The sequence below is a fragment of the Corvus cornix genome, chromosome 3, assembly GCF_000738735.6.
Source record: "Corvus cornix cornix isolate S_Up_H32 chromosome 3, ASM73873v5, whole genome shotgun sequence".
Classification (NCBI taxonomy): domain Eukaryota; kingdom Metazoa; phylum Chordata; class Aves; order Passeriformes; family Corvidae; genus Corvus; species Corvus cornix.
In genome coordinates this window covers 73912801-73928464 of record NC_047056.1, presented here as the reverse complement: position 1 = coordinate 73928464, position 15664 = coordinate 73912801, and the positions used below count along the sequence as shown (strand labels likewise).

The 15664-nt window shown below is 38.4% G+C and overlaps 1 protein-coding gene across 5 annotated transcripts in view; it reads right to left on the bottom strand.

Annotated features, from left to right (window-relative positions):
• The window catches only part of USP45 (ubiquitin specific peptidase 45), a 52810-nt gene that overhangs the window by 21611 nt on the left and 15535 nt on the right, over positions 1-15664 (bottom strand). For 4 of the 5 annotated variants that reach the window (XM_039569559.1, XM_039569560.1, XM_039569561.1 and 1 more), the window contains exons 6-8: positions 9833-9978; positions 8498-8593; positions 6256-6386 (exon numbers count right to left, since the gene is read on the bottom strand). In XM_039569559.1, coding sequence (XP_039425493.1) covers positions 6256-6386; positions 8498-8593; positions 9833-9978 — 373 coding nt within the window. Of the gene's footprint in view, positions 1-6255; positions 6387-8497; positions 8594-9832; positions 9979-15664 lie in introns of those variants that run through there. The other variant, XM_019286943.2, reaches the window with a different exon arrangement.

Here is a 15664-nt window from a genome sequence, read left to right as displayed (position 1 = left end):
GTGAGAATCAATGAGTATATTCAGCCCATCTTCTGCAGTATAGGCACATTAATAGCTCCAGTATAGCAAAAAAACCTTCCATGTATACACATTCTGGATCCTGGTACTATAGGGATTTTATTATTTTTTGGCCACAAAAGCGAGACCTCTGTAAGAGACACTACAGTACAAAGGAAGAAAAATTAATAATTGCTTGACAAAGGACCAAGCAAAAACTCCATCACTGTTACAGGAGGGTTTTCTTTCACTGCAGAGACACCTCACAGAGCTAAATATTCAATGCAAATAAGGAAAATGCCCACACACACTTCTTGTTACTGCCTATGATTTGCAGTGCAACCTCTCACTGATCAGTATACAATAATCATTTCAGAGGAAAATTAATTTACTAATTTGTATTTCAAAGTAAAATAATTTACCTGCATGTTTCACACAATTTTATCAGTTTAAATTAAGAGGGAAGGAAATTAACTCAGCCACAGGAGTTTTTCATTTTTTGTTTTGGTTTTTTTTCATTTTATTATAATATAGTGCATTTACAAGTACAAGATTATTTAGGCTTCTCAGGGCCTGTACTAAATCTATATGCCTGAATTTTAATGGAAACAAGGATGATGGGAATGTAACAGCTACCACTTTAAAAGTGAAGTGGTAGGGAAAGTGACTTGTAAAGATTCCCTGTAAGGTTGAGTCATTTACTTGGACTGACAAATGATGTCATTGTTAACACTGCTTAAGATATAGTTAATCTGTCATTCATGTACATAGCATACTATGTAATGTTGCATATAATTCTAAATATCTCATGTTTTGTGGAAAAACATTTGAGATTAATGCATTTGTTTTGGGGGGGAAACCACAAGAGGAAACCAAAAAATAACAATAAAAAGGAGGGAGGGAATTTCACACCTCACAATGCATTTACTGGAAACTTCCTACACTTAAAAACCAGTATTAGAGAAGAAAAAGGAGTTAATCCATGCTGATACACAGAAATCTGACAACTAAAAGATGTGTGCTCTCGTCTCCTTGAAAATATGCTTCAAGCAATATCCTTGGCAAAAGTGAGGGACTTGGAGATGGTTGGTTGAGTTGACCGCTCACAGATGTGCTGACATATGGAAGCCAGTGCCAATGCGATACAACCTGTTGTACAGTGTCAGCAGGATAATGACAGAACAGGTTGAACTCCTGCTAATGGCCATAAGTGGTGAAGGACAACTGTGACATCTACATGCATGCTACTTATCTAGCCTCTCGTTGCTCATCTGGAGACCAGTTATAATTGCTTGACTGTCAGTTAAAGAAATACTTTTCATTATGATCTACTTCCTAGAATGCTGTAGTAACAAAAACTACATAGTAACATAGTATTTCAAAGAAAAAAAAAACCTAATAGTTTTAATTCCTATATTATATTCATTTGAGGGAAATTAAGCTATGATTTAAAAGCAGAACTGGGATACAATTAAAGTCATTCAATCGTACTGCACAAAGCCGACATACTTTTACTGTATCTAAAAAAATCTTCTCCAAAATCATCCTTTCAAAGATTACTATCTTTGTGCAGAAGATAGCCTAATACCCTGGAAAACTTTAGAAACAACAATAAGTGCTTGGAAACAGAAAACAGAACATACTATTTGATTTTTTCCAGTAGGGCAACATGCACAAGAATCCTTTAATGCAGTACATACACTACAGAGTTCTTCTTGGTAGGAGGTGCTGGGAGGAGCCCAACCAAACAAGGGCTTGGCCCCACATGTAAGTAACAGATAACACCAGGCACAACTGTAATATCTCAAGGGCATGGATAGACAGCACTTAGCTCTCCTTTGGATGTTCTGGGTGATTTATTTCATCTTTTTTGTCTCACCTTCCCCCAAAAGGGAAAATGAGATACCTCCACTTTCTTGCAATGCACCAGATCAATTCTTTCTTCCTTTAAGATTTCCAACAGCGCTCTGTGACAGCAAGTTCCACAGGTTAACCCTATAAAATGTTTAAAAAACTACTCTTCTTTTTTTTTTTTCCCCTGGCTCTAAATCTGTTGCCTTTCAGTTTCACAGACAGCTCCTTGAACTCTTACAAGGGCAGTTAAAGAAGCACAACTAATTTATCTTCTATCATTCATTGTCTTCTCTTGCTGTCACGTCTTCTTTTCATGTTCTCTCCTGCCTAAACTCCTAATATTCAAGTCCCTATTGACATAAAGCTTCCTATTTTTGTTACCTCTGCCAAATTCTGGTTAACCCAAATAGAGAATACACCTCCAATGTACCTAAAAAATTTATTTCTTCATTTTATCTATAACCTTTGCTTACAGAGCTCACCAATACCACACATTGAAAATACTTGTGTTCTCCAAAGTGCTACACAGGTCTTCCTCCTGAGTAGAAGTGAACATAAAGCTCAGGAACACACACTTTTACATGCAATTTGTCTACTTTGCACTCATAAACTTGTTCCTAAAATTATGAAAACTTTGTCAAAGTTTGCTGAAAAAAAAGACATGCAATCTCTCAACTGTTGCTGCGCAGAGAAGCTGTAATCTCCTCTGTCAGATCTCCTGAACATGACACAGCACCACCAAGCAAGGCACACAGAGGCATGACAGAGACACAAAATAATTCATAACATCAACTGTGTGTTCTGCTGCTATTATACTTAAATGGTAGAAGTCATATGGGAAAAATAAGCAAGCAAAAAATCTTTTCTAAAGATTATTTGAAATATTATTTTGCCGACAGCAAAGACTCAGAAAGACTCCTTAATTAATGAGAAAAATCCTGTTTCCTTTATGTCTTGTATCTTGTATAACATTACCTTAGTTTTCCTCAGCATTTCCTCTCAGAAGTGATAAATGTGGAATTGTTTAGGTTTCCCCTCCAAAACTATAGTTCTGTTAATATTAACAGTCTTAACCACACATGACCTCCATTCTGCCAGTACCACCTCTGCCTTCAGTTCTATTTTCTGCTCATGAGAAGGAAAGATGAATAGTCTTTGGAGAAGGAAGACATATGTAGATTTTGTGAACACCAATAAAATCTTTGTTAGGGAAGCATTTTTTCCTGCATGTTAATGTAGCAATAAAATATCTCTATTAATTATTATTTGATGGAGGTTTGAAGCAGCTAAATTCTGTAACTCCTTTCTGGACTCATCACTTATATGCTGCAACATTTACTTGCTAGGCAAAGCTAAGCTTTCTTCCACCAATAAAATTATTCAATCATAAAAAATAAAGGAAATAAAATGTATGTCCTCTTAATACATCAGTGTTGCATTAGTCACTAAGTCTCCAGATAAGTCAGAAATCTGCAGTCCTGATATTCAGCATAGTGGAAAACCAACAGAAGGGCCCCGTAGCTATGCTCACAATCTGTCCTTGCAAAACATCTGACAGCTGCAACACTAACAAAATTAACAGTGGATGAATTAGTACCAGACGCTAAACAGTTGCTATAGAAAGACTCATCCATTCCTTTTCTTCTTCTCCCCTTCTTCAACCTGGCTACTCCACCACTTGATAAAATTAACACTCAATATCATTTTTTTCTTTTGTTATTTAATAAAAAAAAGAGCACCACAAATGCCCTTTCAAACACAAGATTATGAACTTCACACCATGATCTCCTCAGACTCTTGAAGAAGCAGTTTGCAGCTGAAAATGACTGTGTTCCACTTCTCTTACTGCTTTTGAGCAGTGAACGTGTATCCACTTGCAGGTTTTGGGATCCCACTCGGACATGCCAGAGCTGCAGCTGAACAAGGCAGTGTCTGCAGCCTTTTCCATCCTACACTATCTGTACAATCCCCTCCATAAATTCCTTACCGAAGAAAGGTATGGTCATATGCTTTACACTTGTACTGAGACAAGATCTGTGATGGGGAAAGAATGAATTTAGAAAGAAAAACGGTTGCAACTGGAGTCAGCAAGCTTTTATGTAATGTATATAAACCCGAAACATTAGTATTAGAATGCCTCCCCCATGCCCTCCTCCCCGGTAGTTAACTGACTTGTCTTTCTCTGATGTATCTCCGTCATTTTGTGTCACTGTAGTAGACACCCTTTTACACATTCATCCTGTCATCTCTTTGGGAAACTTGTTGTTTGAAGTTTGCTTGTTGAATAAAAAGAGTTCATGCTAATGCAATGTGAAGACCACAAGTAGTGCCTGCCTCTAGGATTACTTTATTAGCATGACCTCTTGGCAGCATTCAAGAAGCAGAGGATGCTGCAGTAACACAGACTTCTTCCTAGCTGAAACTCCTGCAATCTTGCTCTGTGCTCTCTTGCATTTCAACCTTGCTGAAGAACAGAAAGCCAACTTTAAAAAAAAGGGGAAAAAAAGGCTTTGTAAAAATGGCATGACAGAACACTGCATTCATACTGTTAAAGCTAATAAATAGTAAATACATTAAGTTGGCAAAGATAAAGATTTCTCATTCTCCTACTTTTACCATTGCACACCACTGAATTTTCTGGAACCACCCCCTTTCTTGCTTATGTCACCAACAATTATAAACAATCCAAAGACCAAAACCTTCTGTCATACCTGTCCAGCCCCTTACTGCCCCCAAACACCTAACTTCTCACTAACAGGACGTGGCTGACACTTTTGCTATTGATAGCAGGGCTAGTAAAGGGTTTGTAACTACGTGGTGTTCTGCAAGGATAACAGAAGTAAGAAGTAGGGATGAAGGCAAGGGATGGTAGGAGCTGGCAGATACATGTCTAAACACCAAAAGTCTGCTGACCACATTAAAATGTTTCCATTTTAGCTGCTAGTTAAAGTGTATGCACATCTTAATGATCAAAAGACAACAACAGAAGAACAACTAGATAGCTGAGATTTAACACTGACATCGTGTGATGACTACACAAATACACACAGAGCAGATACAAAATACCTGTCACTTTTAAAAATGCCATGTCATCTGAAGTGAACTGCATTGTGATTATTTCACAATGAATTTGCTAAGGTGAGCTTCAAAACATGTTTTACATCATCTTTTCCCTTCGATCCTTAATACTTACTGGGAAAGAACTACTATTGTTATTCAATCATTTCCCTTCCATTTCTCAGCCAAATTTAATTCTTACAATCACATTTTTTGAGACAGCCTCAAAACACAAGGAGGAGGAGTGAGAAAACAATATAGTTTTTTTCCCTATATATTTTTCTTCCAGGTAGATAATGCTAAACAAAGAACACTGCTGTTTGACTCAAAAATGCTGTAAGGTCACTTTACACACATTTCCTTTTACAGCTCAAAAGAATCAAAAGGGAGACAAGTACAATAGGAAAAATATAATATTACATTTCTGAAGCGGAATTTTGAGGATAAAGAAAAGGCAATGACTTATTTCTTTACAGAATTAAATTGTCCCTGCTCTAGTCTAAAAGCTTTTTAAATCCATTCCTGCTCAGTAAGGTTGTCCTGGAACACCATGGTAGGAGGCTGCAATTTAAAGTTGCTTAAAGTTCCTTGCAACAATAATGTAGCAAGTAAATTATCATACAATATTATTCTTTTTTAAATATGAGATTAATATATACCATCCTCAGCTACTCTGCTTCTACAGATTCTGTTACTTTAAAGTCAACGTTTAAATATTTGTATCAACTTTTAAGTAGGTCTTCTACAGGTGTTTTGAAAAGCAAGAATGTTTGCATCATCACTGAAAGTACCTACAAAGCACCACTGTAAACATTTTCCACACCAAGGAACTGGAGCTTCTTTAGGGTTTGTAAGCTCTTTGCAATCTGGAGCCATATGCCATTTCAGTACTGCTTCGAGTCCTTACTTGCTAGACCCTTTCTAATTTTGAATTGATGCCAAGGTTAGACATCATAGCAGAGGTTCCCCATTTTAAAATCTTACTCTTTTTTACAAAATACCTACACACACTTTGCAGTGTTTGCACAGCTTTATGCTAATAAACACAAAACCTGGAAGGTAGTCCTATGTTCTTTAGTTTTACCATGCCCTCTTCTGCCCCCTCACACTCAGTTTGAAGCCAATTCAATGTCCATGGTTATGAACTGGGCCACACATTATGGGAAGAGCAGGTACAACCCTGGCATGCAACAAGGAGTCCTGCAACTTTAAAACATGAACAAGCTGTTTTCTGGACTGCCCAGTAAAAATCTAACAGCTTCTTTAGAAAGGACAACAGACATTGCACCCTTAGAAACACATCACTGGAAATTAAAAGAATAAGTGAAAGATACTGACAATACATACTTTTGACAAAGCTGGCTGAACAGCACTTTGGGAGAAAGAGGACCTTTTCCAGCCTCCCTCATGCTGTGAAGGAACAAGAACATTGCTGAAGTCAAAGGTCCCGGGCTGGAAAGGTTTACCACCAAAGGATCCTAAAACAAAGGTAAATTACGCATCAGATTTCAAAGGTGATGACACAAGACTTGTTCGAGTTACTACACACATGATAATGAGCAATGTATCTTTCAGTCTTAACAGTGTTTCAGGGTGTTTTTTTTAAATGTTGATGTCACCTATTTGATTGAAATAGTTTAAGAGCAGGCTTATTATTTAAGGAATAATAGTCACAAAACCAAACAATTCTTGTTGAGCAAATTGGTGGTAACCAATAGCTTTGCAAACAGGCATGTCAATGAGCTGGTCTCATTCTCACAAAAACAGACAACCTTTGTATTACCTGCTTTACTCTTACGCCCAACATGCACTGAAATTCAACTGGAGTGACAACCCAGGTGACCACCGCAGTGGGCCAGCATAAGATTGTGCTCAGTGGCTCTCTGTTACCCAGCCTTAGGAACGGGGTGTCCAGCTTCTCTGATCTGTGAGCTACACACTGAAATTTCCACACATCCGTAGCCACAGAAACGCACCCTGTTCCTCCGTGAACCAGGTGCTGTGAAGGTACCAGCAGTGGTTCCCAGCAAGAGATGAAGGCAGATCCCACACATTCCCCATGGCACTGTGAGACAGGCACAGGGTGCATCCTGCACAGCCCCTCTTGATATAACATTTACCCCACCGGCACTTCTGGGTTTGAAAAGATCCAGCCAGCAGCCACTCAAGCCAGTCTTAAAGCAGAAGATAGTCCTGCATTGCTTACACACCAGGTAAGCAATGGTCTCAATGTGGTCTCAATGGCCGCACACCACCAGCACTCCAAGGTTCGTATGTGCCCACAGTGTTCCCTACCAGCTGACCTGACTCTCAGAAAAACAGATAACAAGTGCCAGATGAACAGTTGGAGAGGATGCCTTGTCCAGAGAGCAGATCCACACAAAACGTAAGCCCGATGGACGCACGCAGATATAAAGTACGTGCTTTATATACACTATCAAAAGGTGGGAAAAGGCCCCTTACCAAGCAGGAAGCTACAGGTTTCTACATTACTATTAATTAGACTACTGCAGCAGTCTAATTCTGCATTGGCATATAAAGACCAGAAAACACAGTCTTTGCTCCAAAGACCTTATTTACATTGTAAGCATTGTCATGAAACTAAAAATAAATCTTTCAACCTTATGGCTGTGCAAGTTACACATCAAGCATAACCCAACACCCCAATGGCTTTCTAAGCCTTTGGGCAAAAACAAGCTCCAGACTTCTGTTGTGGCTCAGGAGAACTTAGTGAAACATGTTGCTGCTCAGAACTGCCACTGGAGGAAATACAGACAGCAATGCAGTGAATTTCACACTGCTCTCGTCTGGAGAAGCTACAAACATCACCTACAGCAACACAGTGAAATCTTCATCATTTTAAAGGTATCTGAAACAGAATACCACTCTTCTACCCTCACTGCCACCAGAAAGCTCACAGCAAACAGCAGGGGAAAAAAGGAAAAAACTAAGAAAAAATCCTCTGTAAAATATTTGCTTCAGCTAGCAGAGCGAAAGGGGTATTATCTTTATTGCCAACAACATATAATGAAACCCCAAGTCTCTAAGACATGACCAGAACAGCAGAATATTCTTTGGATAATAGCCACAGGAGACACTTTCCCATACGCCTGCAATGAGCTTGAGGAGAAGAAATTTGTTTCTCACTGAAATTTTCGCTCCTCTCATTTTAATCCCCCAGGCTGTGAAGCACGCAATAGACTTTACATGACTTATCAATGAAGGGTTGGGATGGAAAATATTTCATGGACACATTCTAGAGCCCAACAGACTATATCCTCTATCATATGTTCATACTGAAGAAATTAAATGGCAAAGAAAAATAAACCTGCTGCTCTTTCTTGAGATCAGGCATTATTTGATACTTCAATATGACAAAACGTGAAAGCAAGTAATTCTTCCTCCTCCTCCACGGCTGAGTAATGATTTTTGCAAAAGAAGTCAGTTCACAGGCAACATAAACCAGCTAAAAAATTAAAATGCAAAGGAAATGGGAGAGTAACAGTGTGCTTTTAACAGTGACGTGATTTCCTGTCCTCCAGCTTCTTCCCACATTTTCCCAAATTTGTATTTCTCAGTGCATACTTACCAATTGAGAATCTGAAGTATGACAGATTTTTAACTTTGTTCCTTTCTCCTTTATCTCATACATGAGTTCATTTAGTACATGAGTCTGTGCCAAGTTCTTAAAGGAAAAAAACCAAAAATACACAAGAAACATGCTGATTATTCAGATACACAGTTTCTTTAGTTATATATTCTAGATTCAGAGGTAGACAAAACCAGATATATTTCGTAATGTATAACTGAGGTTTAGATCAGACCACTAGAAAGAGTTCTAAAAAAATCACTGATCTGGCTGTATCTAAAATTGTATCTATTTCTTTTTCTGTAATTTCAAAATAGTTCACTAGTAATAACTTTGTTGTTTATGTTGAACAAGATTAATTTTTTTTTTTTAATGATGAGGACATTATTATTAGAAACCATTTGCCTCTTTCAAACTCTGCAGTCCCTCTCATCATGCCCCATGAAGCACAAAGGCTTTGGCACACTGAAAAGTATTACCTCCCTGAATTTAGGAGTGAAACCAACTCAATATATCTCAGCTTTGTTTCTTGATTTTTGGTTAACTCTGATTGCAGATCACTTAGGTTTCTACGATGCCCTAAGTATGGACAGATAACGATTTGTAATTTTAGTATCTCTTTGATGAGTTTTGTAATCAACATCATAAACACAAGGTAAAGTGTACCGGTGCAGAACACCTTCGTAGCAGTTTTCTTTCACTTGTTCACTCCTGTCTGCAGACATAGAGATGTCTCTGCTCAGCTGACAAGCAACAGAATGGTGCAATATAAAACCCGCTAAGGCTGCTGCTTTTTTTGAGGACATTAGATTGGCTGTACACTTAACATCAACAGATGTATATTAGTATAGCTCATTCCTCTTATTCTAGTCAGAAAAAACCTCATAATCAATAGAAGTAATTTTATAACTGCATCCATTGTAGGGGTTTAAAATCATCCCAAAGCAGAGTGCAGAAATTTACATTATGCACAAAGTACCACTATTTATATGACCAGTATGGTAAATACCCTGCATTAGTCATGACTGATAATGCTGAACTTCAGATAAAACCATATGCTAGAGTACAACCCACACATATATGCAGTGTGTAAAACACTTGGCATTTTCACTTGTCTCATTACTGTGCAAAATGCTACTGATCCAGGAATTCTTTTTTATTATAACAGGAAATACTCCTTGGATAGCAAGGAGTAAAAAGAATTTGTAAAGGACTTTCAGAAAGCAGAACGAAGACTCCTAACACTCAGAACCTTTTCAGAAGCCCATAGATATTATACAGATGTAGTATTTCTGAAATCCATTAAGATAAAGTGGTATGATCTTTCCATCTTACCTGCATGACAGCATTAAAAAAGCATGTATTTCCTAAATTATTTATCCCTTTAACTGGAACTGATGCACCATTACCAGAGCTTTTTCCTTTCAGTATTTCACTTGTTTCACTGTTTTCTTCACGAAGACGTATGATTTTTGATGAACCTATAATTAAATTACAGATTAATATGGCCACATAATTGCATAGTTTAATGAATTGAGTCTTTTCATGACTATGTTTATTAATTTTAACATACGTGGAAAGATACCTTGATAATACTCTAAGCTCCTGTATGCAGTCTTAAAAAAACCAAAAAACCAAAAAAACAGACATCATCAGATAAAGCCCTGGGGGGCAAAAAAAATGCCCTCAACAAGTACATACATTCAACAAAACCTTCCATCGTAATCATACTGTCCTATAAGACTGTAACTTCCACAATTACACAAGCAATAAATAAACTGAGTTCATTTATTAGCAATAGGCAGCTGAGTTATATGTTCATTAGACACACTAGAAACACCACTGAAAGGCCGCTTTTTGGTGCATCTGAATGGAGGTAGCCGAAAGTTACCACTGAATGCTGCAAGTCTTTATCAACTATAGTGTTCCATTCCAACTGCCTTGTCAACAGCCCAAGCAGATTCATTATCCCTACATTCGCTCCTCAACCCACCTTCTTTTGTCACAGCCTGAGGAATTGCTAATGCAACCCACATACATACAATGCTAGTGTTTTAATTTCAAGTAACAAAAAATTGATAAAACTATGCTATAACATCCACATAATTCCCTTTTTCCCTTATTATTTAAATAGATGAGGGGCAGCAAAGTTAGACAGTCATTAACTTGTAGCCTAGAGGTAATAGAAAGACTTGAGATAACAATATTTAGCCTTGAATTCTACTAGCAACTTTCATATTGTCATGGTTGCAGGACTAAATGTGAACATTACTGACATCTGCAGTGTCTTAAATATTGATTAACAATGCACGTCAATGTAAACGAGTTATGGACTTAATAGATGCCAAGAACCATGATGCTACAATCTCTGTCTTGACATATGAATTCATGTATTTGTTCTAATGAGTTTCACATTGAAGTCTCATTAAAGTGTTCTTGAGAAATAACTAACAGACCTATTTACGTTAATGAAATTCTCATACCAAAAGGTTCTTTTATGTACACTCCTAAATACCTTCTTCCTTGGAAAATGAAAAAACAATAATTAAATAAAAAAGAAGTCATTCAAATATCTGTTGTATCTGGCAACAAGCTTCTGACCCAGTCTGCCTGCACCCTACAGTGCCATCGAGGTGCAACTATTCTTCCAAATTGTATCAGAGTTTTTCAAAACAGAGTTAAAGGTGCTTTGCTGTTTAAAAATATTTTTGAATGTTCTTGTTAACAGTGCTTACACAGCTTTAAATTACTCTCCTTTCCACTCAGGTGGAAAATTAAGAGAGTACAAGGACAAAGTAAAGACCGAGTTCTCCTTGAAAAAGCAGACAAAGAAAGTGTTTTTGAATGTAACAAACAACAAATGAGCTGCTCATACCCTGAAACAGTCACTGTTTTATGGGCTACATGAAGCAACACCTTTTAACTGGCATGCTTAGAAGGGACATTCTACAGTGTCTGAGGCTTGTCCACCCACAGAGCTCCAGAAAACCACAGCATAGGAATGGGAGCTGCAAGTATCTGCAACTCAAAGGCACTGCTCACTCTCAGAAGTTTAATATTATAACTGGAGATGTTTTCCCCTCAGAGAAGTGGGCCATCCAGAGTAGTGCTGGGGAAAAGAGATGGTTAAAAAAAAAAAAAAAAGAGGGGAAAAAAAGGCCAAAATTGTGGAAATGATTTGTGTATTAGTATACCACAGTTGTTGCATTTATCCATCGGCATTCAAAAACATCTGGGACAGCATCTTAAAGTAAACAATGTTCACAAGGCCATCTGGACAAAACTGCAGGCAAAAATTAAAGCATAAGCATATGGAAAAGCAGATTTTTCTCTTCCCTTTAGCAGTACAGGATGACAAATGTCAAACCTAGATCTGTCCACGCTTCACTGTGCTATGCTTTGCAGCACCACCTGGCTCTCCTTGCACAGCCACCAAATATGGACAGCACTGCCACAGCGGACCATATCTGCAGGGCAAACTCGATAAAAGCATTTCACTTCATGGTTAAATGGCAGCTTCACACAAGTAGCAAGGTTCCATTTGCTGAACCTTACATATAAATTATTTCAGGGAGGGAAAACAAAGCCGAAGCATCCAGCTTTGTGATAAGAGCTGGATGAATACACAGTTACAAAACACAATAAATGAGAACCAGACATCCGATTGCCACAAAGCTGGATAATTGGTATAGGGATAAGGAGAAGTAGAGGAAATCGGAAAAATGCCTGGATGTTGGTATCAAAGTTAGGAACCTCCTTCCATTCAGAAGGTTTTAATTACTGCCTCTTGATTTTGAAATAATTTTAAAAGCACAATCCACATGACATTTTACTATGTTTTTGTATCTGTGAAAAAGTCCTGACAGAATAGCGCTGCTTTGCCATTACAACCATTATCTGCTGCCTTGCTTATAACACACAGATATGTTTAAGTACATATACAGAGCCAGAGGAGGGACAGCAGTTTTTAATTTAGCTCTGTTCAGTGTCCCTGGCTCAGTGATAAATGACAGACAGGCCTGAAGCTGAATGCTTACTTGACATGTGAAGAGTTGGTCAGTCTTAATAGAACATGCTGGTAATGACTGTGATAGCTAATACTTCTACAGATTGGGGCTAGAGGGTCCTTCTGCAAGATTAACCCAAGGCTACAAGCATGTTATTAATCAAAAGGCTAATATGTAATTTTTTAAAGTGAATTTGCACTGAACAACTGTTTCCTGGACCCTTGCCGTTTCAGTCTTGCAATCCTGTAATTTAACAGGCGTGCTTTGGGGTATGAAAAGTGACTTTTAAGCCAGTATATACACAAGGATCCCAGCTGAAGGATTTCATCAAAATGGCTGTCATCTGCTGCTGCCCACAAGGACCTTCAGCTCCTGGCCAAACAGAATAAAAGATGTAGTCCAACTCATCCATCCACATGCAGTAGTATTTGTTATAAAGGACCTTGTTAACATTAATGACAGCAAGGCAGGTGAAAAGCACAGAAGTAATCAAATTCAGACTGATTTCTGTCATTAGTTTACTCATCTTTTAGAAAGTTGACATGGTGACCCTTAAGCTCTCTGCCTTTCTCAGGTAGTGTGGACATCGGCCCTAGGCAAACCTGTCCATCCCCACTGTGCCTGGGACTCACATTCAGACCATGCCCCTCTGTCAGACTCCTTCTGCTGTTTTCATGCAGAGGTGACCTTTCTAATCCAGCCATAAAAGGAAGACTCTCACTTAAGTTGTGCCTTGATCATCGGAACCTTCTTTTCTTTTGACAAAGTGTATCTGGCTACAGAGACACCCTACTTGAGCACTCTGCCAAAACCCATTGCCCAGCTCTCCATCCAGATCATCACACCCTACTGACCACCTCTCCATAGGCACCAGGTCAGTGCCTGCCTCTGGTCCCACCACGATACCCACCTCCAGCTCTCAGACAGCTGCTTTTGTACAGAGACACAGCCTTCATGCTTGGTGAAGCTTCCTGACACCACCCAGCTCTCCGCCATGCTAGAAACCCCCTTCCCACCAGAGCCCTGGGAAGAAGGGCAGCAGAAACTGCTCCTCTGCTACAGCTCTTGCCTGCAAAGCACCCTTTTCTTGCTGCTCTTCTCTTCAGTTTTTCTTGTGCCTGCTCTGCTCACCTGTGGTCCTGTCTCATAAGCTCTCGGAAGGCAGGGAACACTGCTTTGTCCCACAGCTGCTCAGTACCAGCCTCATGGGTAGTGACTGAGATTCCTAAGCCCAACGTTAACATGGACAACGATTCATTGCACAAAGCAGAGCCACTTACTGGACCAGGTGTACAAACACACACGGTGCCGACACATCTGCTTGCAAAAGAAAACTTATTGTGGGTTCCCTATCAATTTGTTTTACCAGCATTTCAAACATTTGCAGCGCACATGGACTTCTGTAGCGCCTTTGCGGAAACTGAGCTGTGTCTGGGGGTGCAGATGGTATGTAAGCAAGAAGATAAATGACATCAAATTTTTCTTTCAGCCAGGGGAGTAAGCACTTTTGCTCATCTTTTCAACACATCTTTTTTTTAATTAAAAATAAGGGCTCCAGGAATACGCACTTTTATTCTAAGGTCAAGCCTTTTCTATTGAATACAACTCTGGTACTTCAGCTGAAGGTCTTCACAGTAAAAGCAAGGTTAATAGACTGCCTTTCTTTTACCAAGTTCTCATCATGCTGTTCTACAAAATGCTACTAAATTGTCTGGCACTCCTTTTTTATCTAAAACATTTAGATTTTTTTTTGACACTGTACAACAATGAGAATCCAACCCTTAGAAAAACATCCTGGTTTTCTACTGAAATAGGCACTAGCTTTACATTTTAAAAGCCTAATTTCTCTTGCAGTGTTACAACCCTAGCAAATCAAAGATTATAAACAATAAATTTATTTCTTTGAGTCTTGCCACAATGTTATAAACTAGAAAAGACATCTGCACAGTGTGAAAGAGCAACCTGTTCAAGGACTGCTTTTGACCCTCAGATGCTCAGACGACTTGTGTTACACCTCACAAGTAAATAAGTGGACAGGAAAGGTAAGAATCCATGGTTAAAAATGACAGAATGCTTAAATTTTTTTTTGTGGTTGATGATTCAATTTTCATTCCTTTGCAAGGAGCTTACTAAAAAAAAAAGCAAATTTGAAAGAAATTTCTGACCAATAACAGAAATGTCATTTTGCCAAAGTGTATTTCAGATTCAGAAGATTCAGAGAAACAACATAATCTGTTTTATTTTGCTAGTGAATTTTAAGTAGATAGAATGGTCTTCTATGACTCCAAACTACATGTAGTAGAAGTCACTTAAGAAAGAATACAATTTTTTTCAATATGATCTTTTGTCAACTGATAATATCCACAGCAGAATGCAAACCTGAAAAGTTATTCATCACACTACCTGTTTTTCCATACAAGTCAGTAACTCTCACTTGTACTGTAAAATTATATCTATTTTTATACATCAGTTATAGCCACCAAAATAAAAATCAAGTTTCTAACTTTCACTTATTGGCAAATCCGGGCAGCTGAACTTACTAGCAAAATCTCATTTCTCTCCTTGCCCCTTCCCAACAATAAATTTAACTACAAAATTCGAGAATATATCTTCTTCCTTCCCATTCTATTGCCACACAAATCAATTTAATTAACTGCTCTATAAAAAGTATGCAATCTTATGTTTCCACTGACACATAATTTGGCTTTTGTAAAGGAAAATACACATCAGATTCACTTTTAAGACTGCAAAACAATTTGTTGTCTCCAGTAAATGAGCAGACACACAGATTGCAATGTCTCAGCATGGTTCCTGTGTACTACATGTGCATTATGTCCATGTGAAGCTCACAAGTGTGCCACACAGACAATACTGCACCTGCCTTTCTGTGGAAATCATCGTGGCCTGCTAACCTTCTCCACAAAACAAATTTCTGGGTGGTACACCCTAGAAAGCAATCTTGCTTTTTTCTTCCAGCTTGTGCCCAACATGACCTCTTAACCAAACAGACTCCTCTAAAAAAAAGGGGGAAAAAAAAGAAAAGAGCAGGCATTGCTGGGTACAACAAACCATAGGATCAGATGTGAAAATCACACAGCTGCAAGCATTCTTTTGGGAACCCAGCACTGGGATTTATCTCAATCGCTTAATGTAATTACAA